The sequence below is a fragment of the Equus przewalskii genome, chromosome X (assembly GCF_037783145.1).
Source record: "Equus przewalskii isolate Varuska chromosome X, EquPr2, whole genome shotgun sequence".
Taxonomy (NCBI): Eukaryota; Metazoa; Chordata; class Mammalia; order Perissodactyla; family Equidae; genus Equus; species Equus przewalskii.
In genome coordinates this window covers 67,067,069-67,089,063 of record NC_091863.1, presented here as the reverse complement: position 1 = coordinate 67,089,063, position 21,995 = coordinate 67,067,069, and the positions used below count along the sequence as shown (strand labels likewise).

The 21,995-nt window shown below is 33.8% G+C and overlaps 1 protein-coding gene across 7 annotated transcripts in view; it reads right to left on the bottom strand.

The window, feature by feature from the left end:
- DACH2 (dachshund family transcription factor 2) overlaps positions 1-21,995 on the bottom strand; it is a 466,299-nt gene that overhangs the window by 316,757 nt on the left and 127,547 nt on the right. For 4 of the 7 annotated variants that reach the window (XM_070604000.1, XM_070603995.1, XM_070603994.1 and 1 more), the window contains exon 2: positions 7,352-7,390. The exons of the other annotated variants lie outside the window; for them this stretch is intronic. In XM_070604000.1, the coding sequence (XP_070460101.1) occupies positions 7,352-7,390 (39 nt within the window). The remainder of the gene's footprint in view (positions 1-7,351; positions 7,391-21,995) is intronic. 7 annotated transcript variants of the gene reach the window in all.

Here is a 21,995-nt window from a genome sequence, read left to right as displayed (position 1 = left end):
AGTTAAATCTACCCTGTGCCCTCCAGAGAAATTCATGGTCTGTCACCCTACTTACTGGTGTCTAGATTTATGGATATTTTAGCAGTCCCTTCATTTTCACATCACTAGGCAACTCTTCTAAGTTTAAAAGAAAGGACAGACTTCACCTGAACATTCAGACAATATCCTGCCACAAAAGTCTATTTTCCTTCTACAATTCCACTTTCCTTTCATTTATGTTAAAGAAACACACATCCTGAGACCTAATGTATTGCATCTTCACATTATTAAGTGGAACATGCAGAACTTTACATTATTATGCTATGCATGGCCAAGAAATTTTAGTATTCACGGGATTATGGTAATTAAGTCTTCCTTCACTTTGGGTGATGTGACACTTGCTTGACTATAATGTCACTCCACTTAAAGTCTGTGTAAACAACATTATCTTAGTCACTCTGCATTACATTTCCAACTGTGAGCAAAATTACAAGGTCAGAGTGGACAAGAATGTAGGTAATCCCAAGGAAACATCATGTAAATGACTTGCTCAAGGTTCAAACTGGATTTTCAATAATAACAAATAGGAATATTTTCTATACTAATATTATAGTATTATTATCTAGATGCCATCGGTGGCAAAGTACATGGGTACTCTTGAAGGCAGTGGTAAAGACAAAAGCATCCATGATTTTGATGTTTTGTGGATAAAAGATAAATGGTGTTTGCCAAGACTTTGTCTAGGCTAACAAAAGTGTCAGTCCTCAATAAGGAGTCCTACATAGAACAATTACAGATGGTTGTGTAAATAAAGATCCATTAACATCCCAAATACAAATAACGCTTTTCAGAAATGCAGGTGATAAAGGCAATACAACAATGCTTATATTTCCTCCTTTCCTGTTTTTTATAAATACTTAACAATAATAATATTTATTAAAAAGAAAAAAGTAGAGTACTGATTTCCCAATAGTCTTGTCAGGCACTTTGTATGTTATGTCCAAGAAGTGCTGTCTTGAAAATGCTCTGACCTACAGAAATTAGCTTAAAGGCTTTGAGATATCTTGCATTTTAAGTGAGTCATTTAGTGCTTATTGAAAAAGCTAAATAAGATGATTAAATCTCCACATAGGATAGGTAGAATCTGGGCAAAAATAATCTAGATTAACTTGGCACAAGTTCCTCTTCACTGAACTAGTGGAAGTAACACAGTAAGCAAAATAGTGGTTTTCAGAGAATGCTTAAACTGTAAAACAGGGTGCCAATTAGTAAAAATAGCAGTGGAAGTTTTTAAATATGGGCCCCCACAGTTCACAAATAGGCCAAAGTGGGTAAAAACCCTCAAAAGCAATTTATGTGGGATTCTCTAGGCTTATTGTCACATTTGGACAATGAAGTATACACATGTGAATTGTATTAATCTGGAGATCATGTGAACAAAGTGTGTGAACCACAATTTTCTTGCAATATCTGATGCTGAAACTCTGTAGGAGGTCAATTCACTTCCTAGGAATGCCATAGTCAAAAAATTTTCCCAGGACTACTTACAGAAAGAGAGGCCTCTAAAAATGTCTTCATCAGAAGAGATTAACCGATTTAGATTTTGTTTGCTAGAATTGCCACCTTCCATAAGTAGAAGCTTCACTAAAAACATAACTATAACAATGTCCTTATATATAAACAGTTTTCTTTTTAAAAGCCATTGAAAATAATAGGTATTTTGCACGAGAGATGGGCTATACTTGCGTGAACGTGTGAGTGTAAGTGAGTGTGTTTGTGTGGTACATTTGCAATTCTGGGAGTTTAAAATAAAATAAGTTTCAACTGACTCCCCTTTAATACTTTATTAAAGTATAAAATACTTTAATCTCTTACAATATTAGACAGTTAGGTTTCTAACTGAATGTTCTTTCCAGTACACACAGAATCTAAGAAACACTGAAAGCTCATTGTTAAACCTCAGGGTAAAGATCCAGATCTTTCTAATCAAAAGTCTCTCCAAACACAAAATCCAATTCCTTACCCCCTAATCCAAAAAGAAATACAGAATATACAGAACAGTCGACCAGAGTCTTCCCTCTACTTTAAGCAGCTGTGTGCGGCACCATAAAAGTACTGTTGGAATCAAATCTAAGCGAGCTGAAAATATGGAATATTCTCTTCTCTGAATCTGAAACATGCATAAAAAGAGCTTGAAAAGAAACAAAAAGCCGTAATAAATAGTGGTTGAGCTTTCACTGCATTTCAGCATTTGTAACGTGATGCTTCAGAGTGGAAAACATTAAAGATGAATTCAAGATGTGTGTTGCCACTGTCTAGTCCTTATAACGCTTAGATCCTACTCCCATCTTCTATCCCACTTCCCACCCTCAATTGTCCTTGAATTAAGAGAAACACAAAGATAAATAGGATAAACTTATAATCTTAACAAAACCAGAAGGTGTTACAACAGTCTTCACAAATTGATAAAATTCGATTTTGTCTTTATGTTTTATGCACAATAAGTAAATTATAGCTTCAAGGAAAAGGTGAGATATGTATTATACATCAAAGGTTATAATATGTCTCTAAGAGATTATTTAGTCCAACATCCTAATTTTACAGATGCAGCAACTGAGGTCCCAAACCACAGAGTTATTTGTAGTGTTGTTTTAAGTCCATGGACTTTCGTTTTCCAGAGCTCTTCCTACTATCCTATACTATCTCATCAAATGAGGTTTTATGGGAAAATGCTTTGTAACCTGGAAAATATTTTATACATTTTAAATAGCATTCTTATGCTTATCTGAACTACACGTTTTTAAATGAAGAATAATGACACAAATAGTATCAGCAAACATTTTCATGTGCACTAAGTGATCAGAAGAGTCAATGTTTCCTCTGTATGTATATAATCATGAAAGAGAATCAATAAAAAGAATTATTTTTTTCTTGAAGGGAACTATTTCTAAAAATATCTACTACACTGGCAAGAATGTGGGGAAACAGGAACTCTTGTATAATGCTAGTAGGAGTATAAATCAGAACAGCTTCGGAGAGCAATTTGGCAATAATTATTCAAGATGTGCATAGCCCACAACTCAACAATTTCACTTCTAGGTTTATACACCAGAGACATTCTCCCACATGGGCACAAGAAAACACGATGACCATTACAGCACTGTTTATAACAACAAAAAATTGGAAACAATTTAACTGTCCATCAATATAGTAAAGAATAATCAAACTGTGGTATACTCACACAATGAAATAGTATAGTAGACAATTAAAAAACAATGAATTAGATGTACGTGTATCAACATGGGTAAATCTCAAAAACATAATATGGAAACAACAACTACAAAAGGATAGTATAGTATCAAACCATTTAAGTACATTTTAAAAACAAAAAAAATCAATACTTAATATTGTTTGTGTATAAATACACATTAAATAAAAAAACACACAGCAATGATACACACCAATTTTAAGATAGCAGTTCCTTCTAATGAAGGGTGGAGTGGAAAGGATATTAGTATTAGTCATATCATTAATGCTTTACAGATACATCTTTCTTTTAATTGAGCTCCGAATCAAATGTAGCAAAATGTAGACCTGGTTATTGGTCCATAGGTGTCCCTCATTATTTCCTGCTCTTTCTATTTGAAGTGTTTTATAATTAATCTTGCTAATTTATTACACAATCAAAATGACGCTACCAAAATTGATTTCAGAATAGAAATGCCATTTTTCAACAGAAAAGAAAATATATAAGTGTTTTGGTAATTAGTCTGATTCCAGTTGCCAGGTTATAAAATATATTGATCCAAAGTATATGAACTTTGAAATCAGACTGCCTTGATTCAAATGATGGATCTGCTAGTTGTAGGCTGTATGGCCTTAGATAAGTCACTTAACCTTCTCTGTGCCTCAGTATCATCATCTGTAAAACAGGCATCACAATTACAGCACCTACCTTGTAGGGTTGTTATGATGCATAAATGAATTAACATGTGGAAAATCACCTGGGATATGATGCTTGAAAAATGTTAGATATTATTATGTTCTGGCAAAAAAAAAAAAAAACTCACTAGTTGTTCATCAAAACTTATCCTGAATTACCTTATTTATATGTCCACACTGATTGAATGATCACTCATTTCTTAAATTCTCTACCTTTGAGGACTAACCAATTAACAAAGAATCTTCAGTTGTTAGAGTTTTTAGGGAACAGTTTTAATTAATTAGTACATTTAAATATAGTCCATCCCTATCACATAACAGATTACTTGTGGTCAAAACTATCTGTTGATCTAAAAAGGGCAGCACTGTCTACCCCAATATTATTTAAGTAAACATGAGTTGTTTTGCACATTGTCATATGTGTTGACCAGTTGTCCAACAATTTCTCATCTTTCATGTGGGTCTGTGTTAAATCTGCAACTAGAATAATTTGCCAACAAATGAGGGGATTTTTTAGTCAATTTAAGATTTGAGATGGTGCACTCTTTTTTTCCTCTTTCTTTTTTACTTTTCTCTTTTTTCTAAAGGGCTCTGATAAGTTTCTCACCAGAAATGACAATGTTAACTTACCATCTTGACTAGGGATTTATGGCGCAGATCATAGGGGTCGTTAAAGCAGGTTTAGCAGTGGGGTGTTTTTCTTTTTCTTTTTTTTTTCCTAGAGAGATTGGAATTTAATTGTTTCCTTTTTAGACAAATATGCTTTTGGATTGCCCGTGATGAAAGGGGCATACAGATGTCAAAAGCATTGTAGCACAGTGGGATTATGTGCTAAGGTCCAGGGCAGGACAGACAAACAAGCAAAGTCTCAGATCAGTCAAACAGTTACCTCTTAATAAAATCTCAGATGATCAACTTTTGTTTTATCTTTGCCAATGCCTACCAAAAGTTCAAAGGAAGTCTTCTTGTGTTAACTACTTACATTTCTTATCTTATTTTAACCATTTGCAAAAATAAGGGAATTTGGCTAGATAAAATTGAAATTTGTTTAAAGGAAAGGCAATTTAAAATAAAACAACACATGCTATATACATGGCTTTCTTCCTATTAAAACACTATCAATTGAGCTTTAAATAAAAGCCTTAATTATGTTATGTGACGGAAACTAAAATATTCTCTTTTGAACATGGCAGTAATGATCCTTCTTACTGCATTTCACTGGTAAATATGAGAGCAAAAAATTCATAATTTTATCTTAATTTTCAAACCACATTAAGGGAAAACTTCCTTGGCTATTTGCACGAGTAAGAAAAAATCATGAAATGCATAACCACTATTCTGAGTACCAAAAGAATTCTTTGCAAGCACTCCACTTATTATTTATTTACTTTACATGAATTTTCCATCATCAAGATCTTCGGGTGCATTTACAACACTCTGTGATTTTTTTAATTGCAGTACCTACAAGATTTACAATTTAAAGCAGAGGTCGCAAACTGACAGCCCACAGGCTACATCTAGACCACAGATGGATTTTGCTTTGCCTGCATAGTGCTGCTTTTTTTGCTTTTTATTGAGTTATTTACCGACCTTTAAGAATTAGAGAATTTCATATAAAAATCCGGATTCCTAGCTTCTCTTAAAAAGTCAGAGCTTAACAGCACTGGGCCTGCATTCCCACATGGTAGCAATCAGCTGAGTAACAGCTGCCACCTTTGGAAAGAATATATACTTTCTAGGTCACCATAATCCCCACCACTCCCTATTGCTTATGGTCTTTCATTTATGTTACCAGCCTTGCCTCAGTAGGCATTAGAGTTTGCGACTTCCTGTTTCTCTGTAGTTTATGTGAATGAATCGGTACCTATACTTTCAAAAACATTTCATGGTTTTTCTCAGATTACAGAAAATATAAAAACTCATTACATATATATGTACACATGTAATGTGTATTCTGATTAATCTAGAAATAAAATTATACCAGTTATAAACTAGTAAACTACTGTTGTGCTTAATTAAAAGAGAGAAGTTGACATTAACTTGCATGTCATTTTAGTAGGAAAATAAAAATAAAATCAAAGTCAATTTCAATGCCTAAATCCAATTGCATTTGTATAAAATCAAAACAATTAACTTTCAATATTCTAAACCTAAACTGAAGACTCAATCCATTTAAAGTTTTTCAGTTAAAATCATTCATTAATGAAATCTAGACACTGAACTAACTGTCTAATAGAAAGTTTGGCACTTAAGGAGGCACATCCACTGCTTCAGGTCACTTGGGTATTATTTAGTGTGCATAATGTTTAACAGTAATATTTAGTATAGAAAATGTCCCAGAGATTAGAAACACCACCATAGTGATTTTCATTTTCCATGTTGAGAACCTAGGATAAATCACATGGTGTGGTCCCCATTTCCCCCACAACCGTATGACATATTTCTTGTAGAAAAGTATGGATAAAACAAGCACCAAGGGCAGCCCTGAAGGAAAGGGTTAAAAGTCACCAAAGGGTGATTTAACCTGAGAAGGGTATGAGGAAGAGAAGAGGGGGCAGTATTGCCAGGCAATATCAAAATGGACTTTAGCATCATGGGTTGCCCTCCTTCTCCCTTGTCTCTCTGTTACTGCCCATTCTTTTCCCTATTGCAACCTAAAACGTATAAGGCCTTGAGCAATATGGTATCTCTGATTGCAATTTAACTGAAATTGCCATAGATAATTTAGTAAGTTTCAAGTGCAAATCTTCTTAGATTTCCAAATATTTAAAAAATGCATTTTTAGAAAAAAATAATTTCCGATATTTTAGAACTACTAGCATGCCTACAAAATATATATGTGCCTGCTGCATAGAACAACTCCAGAAGATTAGAAGGCCTAGTTTTTTTCCACTATTGCTGTAGCACACTTAATAGCCTGTGCTGCCCTGCAAAAGTGAATGTACCTTCCCAAGCAGTTCAGAGCCACGGGCGGGTGAATGACTTGCCCATTATTTAACACAGGTATCAGGGTTTTTATGTCAGTGATCCTCACTCAACCCCTGTCAACTCTGCAGCCTTACTCTAGTTTCTGCTTTAGTTCCCAGGTAAGGAGTTGCTCCCTGTGGGTGGTAGTGATCTCCCCAAGGCATGGTCCTGGGATCCACTCCCAGTTTACTAACTGGCAATAGTGAAACTGTGCAGACTCCAATTAACTAGAACCCTCAAATGGATAGACAGGTTCTAATTAGCTATTTGAATTTCATTTTTCTTATTATTAACTAAGGATTAAGCAGGATTCAACATTTGCTACTGAAAATTTTAAATGGCTCTACTTTCCTACCTTAGTAAGCATAGTACAGGGAACAAAATTATTGAAGTTGGGCTGAATCTGTACAGGCTCCAGGACATACCCAGGAAGTTGATTTTTAAAAAATAAATACATAAATACCTGTTAACAGCTTGTTTTCTTGTCATTTGCCTCTTCCTTCTAAAAGGAGAGTGTAGCAAAAAATAAATAAATAAAACTGGTTAATTGAGAGTTCTGGTTAGTTAGCTTCCAATTAATCAAGGCTTTATTATATTTCACAAAAAAAATCTTCTTAAATTCTTCAGAAATTTTAGATAGGTTACACACAATGAAACACCAGCAAGGAAGAGCACAAAGAAGGTAGGAAAGCCTGAATTGCTATTAGATAGTGTTTTAAATATACGGATAACGTTATTACATTTCTGGTCTAATCCCCATTAAGTAAAGAATAATATGAAATGTCATGTGGTTTAGGGCTTTTCTATATATGAAGGCAAGGAAATAAGGTTATAGATTTCTGTTGAAGAAAATGGCCTCGGGTCGTAACAATTCCAAAAAAAGATTCAGTAATATTGTGTCTTTTCCCTTTCTCTCAACAGCCTTCCTTCCCATCCCATTGGGTGTTCTAATACTTTTTAGGGGAAAAAAATCCCCTTTTAGTTTTATTTCTCATTTTTTATTTGGCCAAGAGGATGATGAAAGAAAGCCAATATCAATGTTATGCCTTAACTTCCTAAACATGGAGCCATTAATCACACAGCTCACTACATACTTATTGCTGAAGCAATGCTGAACTATCTTACATCTTCCCCAAAAGGGTTACACATGCGCACGCACACACACAGACACACATACACAGTCATACACACATCCACACAAAATAAGTTAAACACATACAAAAGAGATCAATAAAAAACCCACATAATTAGCTTAGTTAACAAAACAACGATTCTTTCCAGTAGTATAGTATTTCCCAGTGTTCCCAAACCCTTTAATGAAGAACAACAAAATCTAGAATGATAGGCTAAAAAAACTATCACGACTGTAATTGGGCTCTTTTGAGCCTTAGCGCACTTCTCAGGAGTACAGAAACAGGAACCTCCCTATAACGCCCACTATAAATATATACGGTTGGTTCATCACCCCTTACAATCTCTTCTAATAGCCTTTTTTAGAGGCTCCTTTCAAGATTTTTGTTGTTTGGTTTTGAATGACAACTGCTTAAAAGTCTGTAAAAAGAGTTCTAAATAAACCACAAAAGCAAACATTTATCTGGGGTTGCTGGGGAAAGGAGGTGGGAGTGAAGGCAGATGAGGGTTTTTTTTTCACCTACTCTTGTGTTCTGACACTTGACTGTCAGAACTATTTGATTTTGCTTTATAAAGTTCACTCCCCCAACCTGTTTTAAAATGACAGTTTCTTAAATTAGGATATACTCATAAATATACTCATACATACCAAGTCCATGATAATGCATACTTCCTTAATCCAATGGGCTATTCAAAGAGGTGAAAGATCTGTACACCAAAGGCTATAAAACATTATTCAAAGAAATCCAACGGGCTAGAAATCACTGGACTGGAAGAGTTTTTTCCCTTTTATCAGAGATCCCCCTCTTTTTTGACTTATAAAACTTTCTGAATTCAATAGAACCTTTTTGGCTATTACCATAGATATCTAACTATACTAAGTTCAAAATAATAAAAATCATTTAAATCTTCAATGGCCTGAGTTTCATAGATTATTTAAACTTAGACCTTAAAATTAGCAAATACTGAAACATTCTTGTTAGAATCAATAAATCTATAAATGCCCATGAGTTAACTCTTCTTTTATTAAGGATTTAAAACTTTCTTAGAAAATTAGGAGTTTACCCTAATTTTTGAAATTTTCTCATTTGTCTTGTCAAATATGAGAATATATTTTACAATACTGCCTGACTCTAGGATTTAGGGACTACTAGTTAAATACATATACCTTATTTTTGACATTTGAAATAAAATGTGACTTTCATATTTCTGAATTTGTTCTTTCTGTGATGTCAACTAATTTATTTTAGATTTCTTTATAAAAAGTTTGCCAAATAACGAACATTTTGGAAAATTTTACTGAATAAGCAGACGATGCTACAAATATTATCAGCTCAATATAAAACAGCCCTCATCTGGTTTTCCTGGAGTTGGCCTAGAATGTTTTATATCCCCTCTAGTTCTTCTTTGTCTCCTGAAGTTACTTTTTTGCTAGCTCTCCCCACTTCTAAGTCTGGGTATGAAATTAAAACCATGAATTAAGGGCCTGAAATTCACTAAAACTTAGCTTTGTGGCTGAAATATACATATGACCACATTCTTATGAAGCCACTGACAAAATGGGGTTACACATATTCAAGAACATTAGGTCAGATGCTATACTCAATATACCACCACCACCAGTAGAACTACTACCAACCGAGGTCCTACAACATATAGTAGTAAGCAGTAAGGTTCTCTATACAGCTCACCAGCTCCAATCATCATCATTGCTACAAGGCACTAGGACACTGATTATCCTTACTATAGAGAGACCCTCCTCCTACATACATGTTATGATGAGAACGTGATTCTGCTCTGGCTGAGACTCAAGAACTGAATAATTGAGAGCAGGTTATATTTTGAACTTTGCAAGATCATTTTTCCCCTGTACCACTGACAAATAAATTTTCATATTTTGATTCTTCTAACTTGTAGTGTGTAAATGCAAGGCAACAAAGTTAACGGCAAGAGTTGCTACCCAGCGTGCTCTTCTCTGGCTGGAGTCAGTTTAGCAGAAGAATCAGAGATATGGAATTGTTACTTTTGGAACTTAAACTTAGACCACAGATTCACATTTGACAATAGGGAAACAGCATACAAGACACATGACAAGAGGCAAGAAAATATCACAAAGTAAACAGTCCAGTTAAGAACCCACAGACTCATTGGATTTCAGTATTTTAGTCCTTCCGGAGATAAATTATAAGTTCACTATCCAACATCAGATAGTATTACCTTTGATGTGTAGGTAGCTAAATAGAATGCTACTTTCACTAATTCTTCAAACAGGGGAAGTTAACTTAAAACAGAGCATTTTAAAGATACAGTTAAACTTTGAGATGATCTACTTCAAGAGATTTCAAACTGGACTGTAAAGAACTTCAATAAAATGCTGGTAGGTAGAAGAAAAACAAGAGGGAGCCATTCCTTTTCATCCCTTCAATTAGCGAATCTCTTCCTTTTCCTATGTGATACATTGGGTGTCTGAACTGCTCTAGTTTACTGCCCACCACCGCCACCACCACGACCACGATTTAACAGATGAGAAAATTAGCCCCCGAGATGTTCAATTATTTGGCCAAGGTTACATAGGAGGTTGGTGCCAGGAGTCTTCTGACTCCTAATTCATGCTACTGCCCTTGAATTTGTCACCCTGGTTCCTCTACTGTATATTATTAGGGAACCACTTTTTGAACTCTCCCCCAAAGACTGTCATATCTGTTTTATCCTCATGGGGACATAATAAGGTCAATAGATATTCTATGCATTTAGACAGTAGAAAAGACAAGACAAGATCTGTGGCTCCCTTGACCGCTAGGCCAGTGCTCTTTCTATATCACACTACTTTAAAGCAGAGAAAGCAAACTGGTAAACCAGGCCTGCCAAATATATTTTGTTTGGTCTACCCAGAGCCTTGAAAATCTGAAAATTTTACATAAAATCTGAATTTCTAGTAGGTTCACCAAAAAAGGGAGATCTGGCAATACTGGTCCCACATGGTTACTGGCTCAGCACAACTATATTAAGTAGAGAAGCAATGGCTACCTAATGACAGAGCATGCACTCTTCCATCCCCTAAAGGTCCCGCGGTGTCCTATGATCTTACACCTGGCCCTCTAAATGAATTTATGGGATCTCCCTGGTTCCAGTAGGAATTTGAGTTTTACGGCCACTATTTGAAAGTTTATGGGTACCATTTACTCAAACATTAGTCAATTTCCCAAAAGAAAATGTGAAATATCTGGAGACGTCCATATGCGTGTATGCTATTGATTGAGGGTATGCTAAAAGTGGTAGATTGTTTATTTCCCTACAAAGTCATATGCACTTTCTTTAAGGAGGAAAGACATGCCTTTGATCCTTTAAGTAGACATAATTTTATTATTTTTTCACATACAAAAAAGCACCTAAAGCAAGTTGTGTTAGATTAAAATAGATTCGATAAGAAATAAACTCTGATTACACTCAGAGAAATAATATTCAGAGTAGTAGCCATATATTTAAAATCCCAAAAGATCAATAAAATGCTTCCTATGCTTTGATATACGTATACATTGTGAAAGGATTATACACCTTAAATATATACAATTTTTATTTGTCGATTATACCTCAATAAAGGGGGAAAAAATGTTCCCTATGCTTTGAAAAAGTTGTTAGCTGTTAACCTGGCATATACTCCCATATTTTGGAGACTAATAAATTAAGCTTTAGCTGTTCCTTACACAGAGAAAATTTTTTAATCACGTCATTTGTTTTTCTGGCCCAATACAATGAACAAAGTGTTGATTTGGGGACAAATGTAATAAATAGGACGTAAGTCAAGCAATGCCCCACCTCTCCCCCCAACCTCATCTGTAAAGGGACAAATGGCCAGTAAATATGTTTTGGTAAAACTTTTGTAGGTTCTCTTTGTAGACAGGATTAAATCATGTTAATTGTTGCATCACCTCTGTTGGAGTCTTAGGGAGCTTTCCTCACTCTTAGCTAATAACTTTATTCATTTTATTTATCAACTCTTGCTGCACAGCAGCTGCTATAAAGCTATTTAATCTCTTTAGGAATCCTGGAAACTCTTCAACAAGCATGTAAGTCAAAAGAAAAAGGAACTGAAAATATCTTTCATTATAAAAGTATAAAAATAAAGGCCTGGATATTTTAGGCCTATTTGAGTTTCCAGAGGGCATCCAAACAAACTCTTAATCACTTAACTCTCCAAAGGCATAATCTTCTGATTTAAGGCCCAAACAATTAAAACCAACAATTTTCTTCTTTCCAGAAATTTATTTTTCCTAGAACTATTTGAGAATAACAAAAACTTTGGTCATATTAAATATCCGCTTCTTCTGAACAACTTTGGTGCATAAACTTGACTATTTTAAAAGTCAGTGAGATTTAAAGTCAGAGTCTAGAGAAAAAAGAAAAAGGAAATTGAATATGGGTTGGGGTGATAGTAAAGATAAATGAATCTATGGCATTTTTAAAATTTGTTTGTAGGCGCGTGGGTTTCAGGAGATATATATATATATTAACACATGCTGACAATATAACTTAAAGAATGCAAGACTCTATGCCAATTGTCTCTAACAGATGATCCTTTATATAAACAGTATTTGGTCGGTCCAGTCTGAGGAGTCTCAGTAGATTCAATGATATCTCTCATATGTCCTACAATAACAAAGAATCTCAGAGATAGGATTATGGTTCAGAGCGTCAAATGTATTTTTCAAGGCAGTGATTATAAAAACTTAGAATAACTTGTTCTTCTCACAACATAGCAGTAATTATTTCAGTATATATAATACGAGCGTATGTCCCAGAAGGGGTGAGGCCAATTAAATACCTTTAGTGGTACAATAAGTGCATCCCAAATAGTTTTTTCAATAACATTCTTCACCATCTTCAAACTCAGTAAATATCAGTCATATAAATGAACTCTGATTATTAGATTACCTTCTTGAAATCATTTATATTGTATACAACTTTACACAAAATCTCTCAAAAACTTCATAAAATTTAAATCACTTAATGCTGTTGCATCTTTGTCCACAATATTTCTGTTGGAAATTTTTCTCCTTACAGTCTTGCTCTCCATGTTTGTAGGTTTGGCTAAAGAAACCATGAGTGATCCCTTCAATCTTGTCCTTTGATCTGTCTGGGGGTTCTAGCCAGCCTTTTGTAAGGGATTCTTTAAACACTGTTACACTAATTATATTTCACATCTTCCAGTTGATGATCATGTCTTGCTATTGTATGTTCAGAAGGACTCACAGAAAAGGAAATGCTCCAGAAGCCAAATGAAACATTGATGGTAGATATACATTAAAGCCCTTGTGGCATTGGACACAATCACTGCTTTATCAGCTTTTAGTTAGCTTTGGGTTTGATGGTTTAATATCACACTGAGATGACAGAAAATTGGCCTACTTCCTAAATAGTATGCTGCCTAGGTAGAGAACTTAGTGGCAGCCTCCAATTCTGAACTGCTGATTAAAATGGTGTTTCTTTCATAACGTTTATAACAATGTGTAAATACCTTATCTATTTACTTGTTTTAAATCTATCCTCCCCACAAAAATGCAATCTCCGTGAAACAGTGGGTTTAGTTAGGTTTCTCGTTCACTGTTTCACTCCAGAACCAAACAGAGATGCTGGCACAGAGTAGGCACTCAGTAAATATTTGTCAAATAAGTTGAACATTGGCTGTGCGAAGGGAGATTTCACTCTTATTCAAATTCATCACCGTACAATCTTCAAGCTTACTTTCATAAAACATTTTAAGAGCCTATTTCTGCTATGCAGCTCTGATTTACATCACTGACGATGGTACTTAATTTACATAAGGATAGCCATCATGTTTTAGAATCTGAGTAAACTTTCATTGAGTAGCTGAAGTTGATCAGAAACATCATGAGCCCAAACTTAGTTGATGGCATCAAATATACTGAATTATTGATGGGTAAAAATATAGATTCATTATAAAGTTATTCAGAGAGAAAGAATATTCTAAAATTTATTTTAATTGTACCTTAATTTTTTCTAACATTTGGTTTATTTGTTTAGTGAAGTTTAAATTAGATGTGAAACGCTGACAGTTCTGTAAGCAGAACTCAGCTAAGCTGTTTCTAAGAAAATGAGTTCATTTGCCAATTGATTATTCTAGTAATCCTATCTGGTTTAGTCTAGCTGCAGATGAAGACAATCAAGCAGAGTCAGAGCAAAGGAATCTTGGCCTGGACATGCTCATAATGTATTACTAAGGGGTGGGAGTGGGAATGAAGAGGATTACTTATTTCTGTTAAATCCCTTACGTTCATCCCCTGACTTAATCCTTGACAAGGGTCACTCTACCATCTTAAAATAAAATTAAGTAAAAAGCACATTCCTCACCAATTAAGACACCAGAGGCAGATACTTAAAACTACAAATGATTACCTTTCGAAACACTAGATATAGCACGTTTACATCTAAAATCTCATGTTAAATAGTAACACCTACTGTTATATAGTTTTACAGTTGACAGAGCATTTTTTCTTCATTAACGAATGGAATACAACTATTCTGTGTGCAAAAGTGGGTTTTAAAAACTGTCTCACTTTTATATATGTAAAAGCTGAGACTGAAGGGTTTTTAATCTGATTCAACGTTCTTCCACTTCTTGTTGTTGACAATATTTATCTATCTGAATATGACTGAAATACCCTTTTTTCTTGATATTTTTTTTCCTTGGTCGTCTTGTTACTTTTATGGTATGTAAAGAAGCAACTTCTTTAAGAGTTAACGGAAGCTCTTTAAACATGCTTATAATTGATATCTAACAGTTTGTGCACTGATCCCACAGAGGCCACATTTATATCCTCATCCTATGACAACAGCTTCTTAGTTCAATATTTATTCTACAAATGCTGATCATCAACTATGTACAAAAGGCTCTTCGCTATGGGCTATAGAGAATACAAAGATCTTCGAGCATGATTCCTAATATCAAGAATATTACAATCTAAAAAGAGAGATAAATCATGGTCACAAATTGTTACAGTGAAAGTCTGTGAGTGATAAACTCTACACGACTTCCTGGCATAGAGTAGATGCTCAAAAATATATGATGAATGAATGTTGAATGCATGGATATTATAAACTAAGTGCTATAAGAATTTCGATGAACGTATAACTTTTACCTGAAGTGGTCTTTGAAGTCATTATGGAAGAGATGAAATTTGATTTGCATCTTGAAGGATAGATAGGTTTTGAAGAACAAAGACAGAAAGAGAAGAACAATGCTTAGGAAGTTGAAACAGACAGGATGGGCAGAATGAATTGTTACAAGAGAGTTTGGAGGTGAGACCAGGTAGGAGGTTACTGCAATGTCCTCAGCATGAGATGAACAGATTGATAGAGATAAGAATCAAAAGACAGGGACATGTGCAACAGAAAGTCTAAAGTTAACATTAGTATGACAAATCTTAAATTAACATGGAGACAAAGTACAGATTAGAGCAAAGGAGAACTCTGAGCTTATGACTTTGTTTCCAGGAAAAGTTGTTTTCCAAGTTCCATGAAACCAAGTTATAAATGAATTTTCCATCAACAATCTATTCTGGAGGCAATAGTGTTAACAAAAAAGACACTGAAAAAGGCATAAGGAGAATTGGGTATTAGTCCCAACTACATAACTAACTAGCTTTGTGACCACGAGCAAATGACTTCCCCTCTCGTCATCCCAGTATCCTCATTTGTAAAACCAGGGTAAATTGACCTCTCTGGTCCATTATAGCTCAAATATTCTATGGTTCTGTGATTCCTAAGTTGCTGACTACCTGCCTAAAATACAGGTAGATTAAACTGAAATTCCTCAAAGAAGTTAGTGGCTATTGCAGCTTCATTGCCACTCCTGAGACATACTCTTTTTCCTTTGACTCATAAATAGTTATTGCAATGCCTATCAGTGGTATTCAGCTGAGCGGCATATCTTTTCTACATTTCAGAAAAGCACTGACTGAAAATTCTTCAGACACCTTACTTCACAGAGGAAATCAGAAGAGTATTATTCTGTTCACATGCTATAGACAGATGGACTTGAAAATCTGAGGAGTACAGATGTTTGTTTCAGCAAGTTTCACTTCTATTGAAATTTATACATCTCTTTTATAACAATCTGTATTGTAATAAAAACAGAGTTGACATTATCTATCTATATGTATATTGAAGTGAGTTTATTTTCAATTAAATCTTCTTCAACCTTTGCTCTTTAAAGGTTACAGAAACTCAGGATTCTATCCTGTCTTCACAGCTCATACCTTGTAGTCCTAAGGTCAATCTAATTCCCCTTTTCAAATGCTACATCTTTTTTAAAAATATAGTAACCAGAACTAAACATAATATTCTAAATGGGGTTATAAGAATGTTGTAATCTCATCATCTATCCTGTAGATTTTTAGATCTTTCTTAAAACCATGCATGCAGGTAAAAATAAGCTGTCATTCTGCAAGAAAGCCACTGTTATTTGCATTTCTGCTCCAGGCAGTTAGTTTTATCTTGGACTTTCTGATTGGAAAATTCCTATAAATAGAGAGAATGAATTACATAGTTTGTCTAACAGTTACACAGAGAAAAACACACCACTCCTACTGACTGCTGTCTACCATCCCACTTCATCCTCCTTAGATAAAAGTGAAAGGACATAACCATATGTACGTTTTCATCTATCTATTGATATGTTCAACATTACCTAAGCCATGAGTGTCTGTTGCTTTTCTCACTTAAAATGCAAACAACTAAGAGCAAGAACCATAACTAATAGAGATCTCCTTGTAGTGTCTAGCAAAAGACCAGAACACAAAAGCACCTAATTACAAAGTGGTTATAATGAACATTTAAAAGAGCTGTGAAACTTTCTGGCCCTCACCTCACCTGTAAATAAGTCATTGTATTCCTTTCTAACAGTAAAATCAGGTCAAATAATATACTAATCTTAACATGAACCCCGGTTGCCTCATTTTTTTTAACTTTTTAAACACATAAACTGAACTATGGCTCCTTCCTCTCTGTTCACATGGCCTTTGCTACAGAACTCAGTCACATGCTTGCCTCCTTCACTAGGCTGTGATTCTCTGAGAGCAACAAAACCTAACTACTAAACAGCCCCTTGACAACAAAATCAGCTCTAACATTAAAAAACATTATTAAAGTCTTTAGAAGACACATGTTTGATAAAAAGTATTTGAGGTGATGATATTTATTTCAAATGTAAATGGCAAGATAAAGTTCATTTTTTCCAAGTCTCATATCAAATCTTTGATATAATGAAATATTGCTTTTTAGTGGAAGTTTAAAATTAATATTTATTTCTTTGTTATGTTTACTATTCCCCAGATTTTGACAAATACTATTAAAATCTTTATGAATAGAGAGAGTTTGAATTTCTGACATTCTCTGATATCAATACTTTTTATGTTGTTGCAATACCATAAATTTTGAATTACAGAAAATTTCCTCCAACTGAAATTTCCTTCCCTAAGGATTATTGTTGTATTACTTCCACACCTTCTATAGTTAGTTTTCTGTTGCCTCAAAAGTGTTTATTATCATCTCACTCACGTTTTTCTATGCAAGTTTTTGCCTTTATCTCTTGATCCCAATCAAATAAAAGAATAATTTCACCTTGGTGAAAATCAATATACTGACACTGTCTTCTATTTTAGGTGTCAATTTTGACATTTTGGCAAAATCAAATAGGCCCATCAACAAGTCTCCAAATAAAATTTCCAATATATGGATATCCAGGCAGCTTATTAAAATATAAATCTCTTAGCTAAGTTCACATCAAGGGTTACAACTGGCAATAAATGAGTACCTATGAAGGCAGTTGGCTATTTCAATACCTAATATTTGCTTTTGGCCATGCTGTTTGTTTAAGTGACTAGTGGAGCTTTTTTCTCCTTTTCAGAAGCTGTCTGTATTATTCCTTTTGAATATTTACCCCTTTCAGTTTATCAGTTACCAGAGGTTACTCCCATAACTGTCTTCTCAAATAATGCATAAGCGTCTTCTTTATTCAAACATAGCTACATGTAAATTCCATCTGTTAGAAGGTACAGCCCCTTAAGTCTAAAACTTCACCAGGCATGCATTTTTTCCTAAAGGTTCAACAGCAATCTTGCCACAGGGTTTGGGAGAACCCTCCTGTCACTTTGCCTCTTGATTCAAACAAAATTTTAAAGGAATGAAAAAATGAAAGAACAACGAAAGAAGGAAAGAAAGAAAAGAACTGCACTCTCCTCTTAGTTATGTGAATATAAATCATTGCTAATGGAAATGATTCAATGCTCCCCAGCATGTGTTGTGGGTCCTTCCTACTCATCACATCATGCTTCTCCTGATGTCTTTATAGTCACCCCTTGCTTAGGACTCCTTAGCATTATATTCTTTCCCTCCCATGCTGTAGAAAATGTAGCAGTCTTCACACTGAAAATCAAGGGATTTCAGACTGCCTCCTCATTTCTCCAGGGCAGCTAGGCCTTCCTTTATTTTCCTTCTACCCATTGTAGCAATCCTATATGAGATCTTTAGTCTTTTACACTGCTTACTTGTAAGGCTCTTGGTCTTATAGTGATCACATCTTGAAGAATGTCTTTGTATCTGTGAATGCTTCGCCCTAAAAATCACATCAAGTGGCAATGAAAGACCACCCAGTTATTTCTGAAGGTGCATTCGTAATAGGAAACAATACATTTTTGCCATGCTCACAAATAGCATGTCCTCATTACCTCACACTCACCATTTACCCATTACAATCCGCAGCAAACAAAAATGAAAAAAGATCAATAGCAATGTCAGACAAAATAGGCAGACAGGTCTTAAATTTTTAACACAAAAATTAGAGAGCATTTAGGGATGGGGAGAAAACTCGAAGGTGTTCAAAGGCTTGACTTTCTCTTAAAAGCATCATTTTCTTTAAAGGCCTTTAACAGGAAAGAAACTAATGTCCAATTTTAATAATCTTTGAGTGCTAAAATAAAAAAATACAGTAAAAACCATGTGTAGCACAAGAATAAATGTTTTTTAATTGTAGAAAACAAAATCAATTTGTTAATTACAAGTGCTTGTTGATCAAATAGCTTTTTAATATCCTTCAAATACTATTGGTTCAAACATTTCATCTGCTAAACATATGTGTGTAGAATGCAAACCTACATATAAATCTATATGCGTTCTAACCAGGGAAATAAAATCTTAGTACCAAACCACATGATTTTTATGAACTATTTTCCAGGGAAAAAGATAATTTTATAATTGTCTTCATTAAATTTTCAATTTTGATCTCCTGCTAAAAGGGAGAAAAAAAACTAGTGAAAGCAATCATGTATATTTACAACTAAACAGAAGTAAGCTGTCTTCACAAAAAACTTTTGAAAATGTACTTTTGACAACTGCTCAAATGTCAGGATTAAGCTGTGGACGTGCAAAGCCCATTGTCACAGCATATGGGAATTTACCTCCCTATCTTGTTACATGACAATATCAATAGGATCCTTTACATGATCAAAACATTTTAATGCTAACCATATCATATTTTTGTGAAAACTTTTAAAGGATATGGAGTTGTAAGAAGGATGATCATGAGACAGAAATTTTTCTTCGGAATCTATTTGAAACACCAAGAACACCTTAAAAAAGGAAAAATGAGGCCCAAAGTTAATTTCTTCTTCTTTAATCCCACCTTTTGAAAAAACCTTAAGAAAATCTGATTCTGAATAAAGCACCTAAATTTGACTTTCACACCCTAGATTATTTGATAAACTTAAAATATAATGTAAACATATATGTCTAATTGCAAATTTTTCGTTAAGGAAATGTGGTATACAATAGGAGTAAATTCTAAACAATCTGAATTTTTACAAATAATTTTTCTTTGGAACCAGTTTTCCTTTAGGTTGAAAGTTAATCACAGTCATATACTAGGTTCTGGCTTTCTTTTCCTAAATTTGAAGCCAAAGTGCCAGAAAACATAGAATTAAAGCATTCAGTGCCAAGCCTATGCCACCTCTCCAAAGGACTTCTGCTAAATACTGATAAACTGTTCCTAACTAGCTATGATTATGATTTCTAGAATACAAGTATTATCACAATTAAAAGTAAGCCCAACTGTTAAAACTAGAATACGGTACTGAAAAATCATCTATTTAGGAACTGGCAAATCTACAATATTTTAGAGTCACTGTCTGTTCCAAGTTCAGTAACTTGGTGACATGTTGGAGTGATAAGAAGTTCTGTTTGCACTGGCTCTAGAAAAGGGAGAAATTAAATGTCTTAGAAAACACATAACTGTATGCTTTCCTTTCAATTATTATTAGACAATTATTAGAATGAAGTGCGGGTATATCAAGGAATTAGGACTTTTCTGTCCTTTGCCAGCAAATTGCCCCAAGTTATCCATATGTTTTAATTGTGTATCTCTTAGAAATATTTCTTTTCAAAACAACCCCTCTCTCTAAACTTCTTTTTTCTATTTACTATATCATATTAAATTTATTTCAATTTCTTTTAAAGGCTTGGGATAAATTCCATCACCATTACACTTTAGACTTCAGCCAATTTTTTTAAGTTTATTTTTTGGTTATCTGAGTTTTTCTGTCAATTCTACATATATATATGTGTGTGTGTGTATAAACTTTATATATATAATTTAATATTTTTATTATTTACATATAATTTAATAATATATACTACACATTTTATACATATAATTTAATAATTTGCATTATTAAAATTAATGCAATAAAGATGCTCTCTTTCTCTCTCTGAATTTATAACTCACAGTATAACTGAAATTCTGGATTCCAAATTCTACATTCATCTTTGTCCTAGGCCATAATTTCTGTGTAAGATTCACAACAGGTTTCTTATTTGAATATTTAGGTTTAAACAGTATCTAGCATTCTTCTAAAGAATAGCACTTATTAAACACACAATAAATATTTGCTAAGTGAAAAGCAAGAGTAATCCAAAGATTTTTCTGACATAATCTCAGTATGTTTTACTATAGGTATAATCATTTGCGGGTATTAAAGAGATTCACTAATATGAATCAGATGTTTGTTTACTCTTTCAAAATTGTTACAATTTTAACCATCAAGATAACATCTGGTAAGTTAATTTTCTTATTTTCTGAATTTAAAATGAATGGAGGTCTCTATTATTTTTTAAAAGTTGCAAAATAAATCCTTTTGAATCTGCTATACTTAATACTTAAAGGAGAAAAATGGATATAATTTATTCTGTATTCTTCTGTTCAACTGAATTTTCACTTCAAAATATTCATCATTCTGTCAAATGGTATAAGTTAAACACTGTGTTTAGAATCTTTCACAAAAAGCAGTTTATTAAATTTATATCTTTTTGTACCAGTGCAAATGTGCTTGTATCTACTGAATTAAAAATATTATAAAGTCTTAGTACACCAATTAAGTTCACCGTACCTCAACATCTTGCAAATAAAGCCCTTAAATACTGTACTTAATTAGGAAACTATCTTATTTTACAGAGAGAGAAAGTGTTAACAAAATGAATAATAATCTTGCTATGATTACACACACTGAAACACCATTAAATCTCTTGAAGGGGGATCCTGTCATAAGATATCAAGAAAACCATTGGAGTTCTCATTTTGAAACATTGGAATCAAATACTGAAATAAAAATTATTCAACAGCAAAAAATCATATGTAAACTGAAAAATGTATCATTATTCCAATAACCACCATCCTTAGATATCAATCACATTTTTGAAAACTATAATATTAAGTAATGTTCACAATTTGCTTCTGGTGACCTTAAACACTCCAATTGAAACAACAACAAAAAATATTAAGCAGTAGGTCTCCACACAAGATAAAATTATGTACAATTTTACAAATTATATATTGTTGCTGAAAAATGCTTAAAAAGCAGGTAGACTTTAAAGGATTTTTCAAATTTTAGCAAATTGCCAGATGGGGC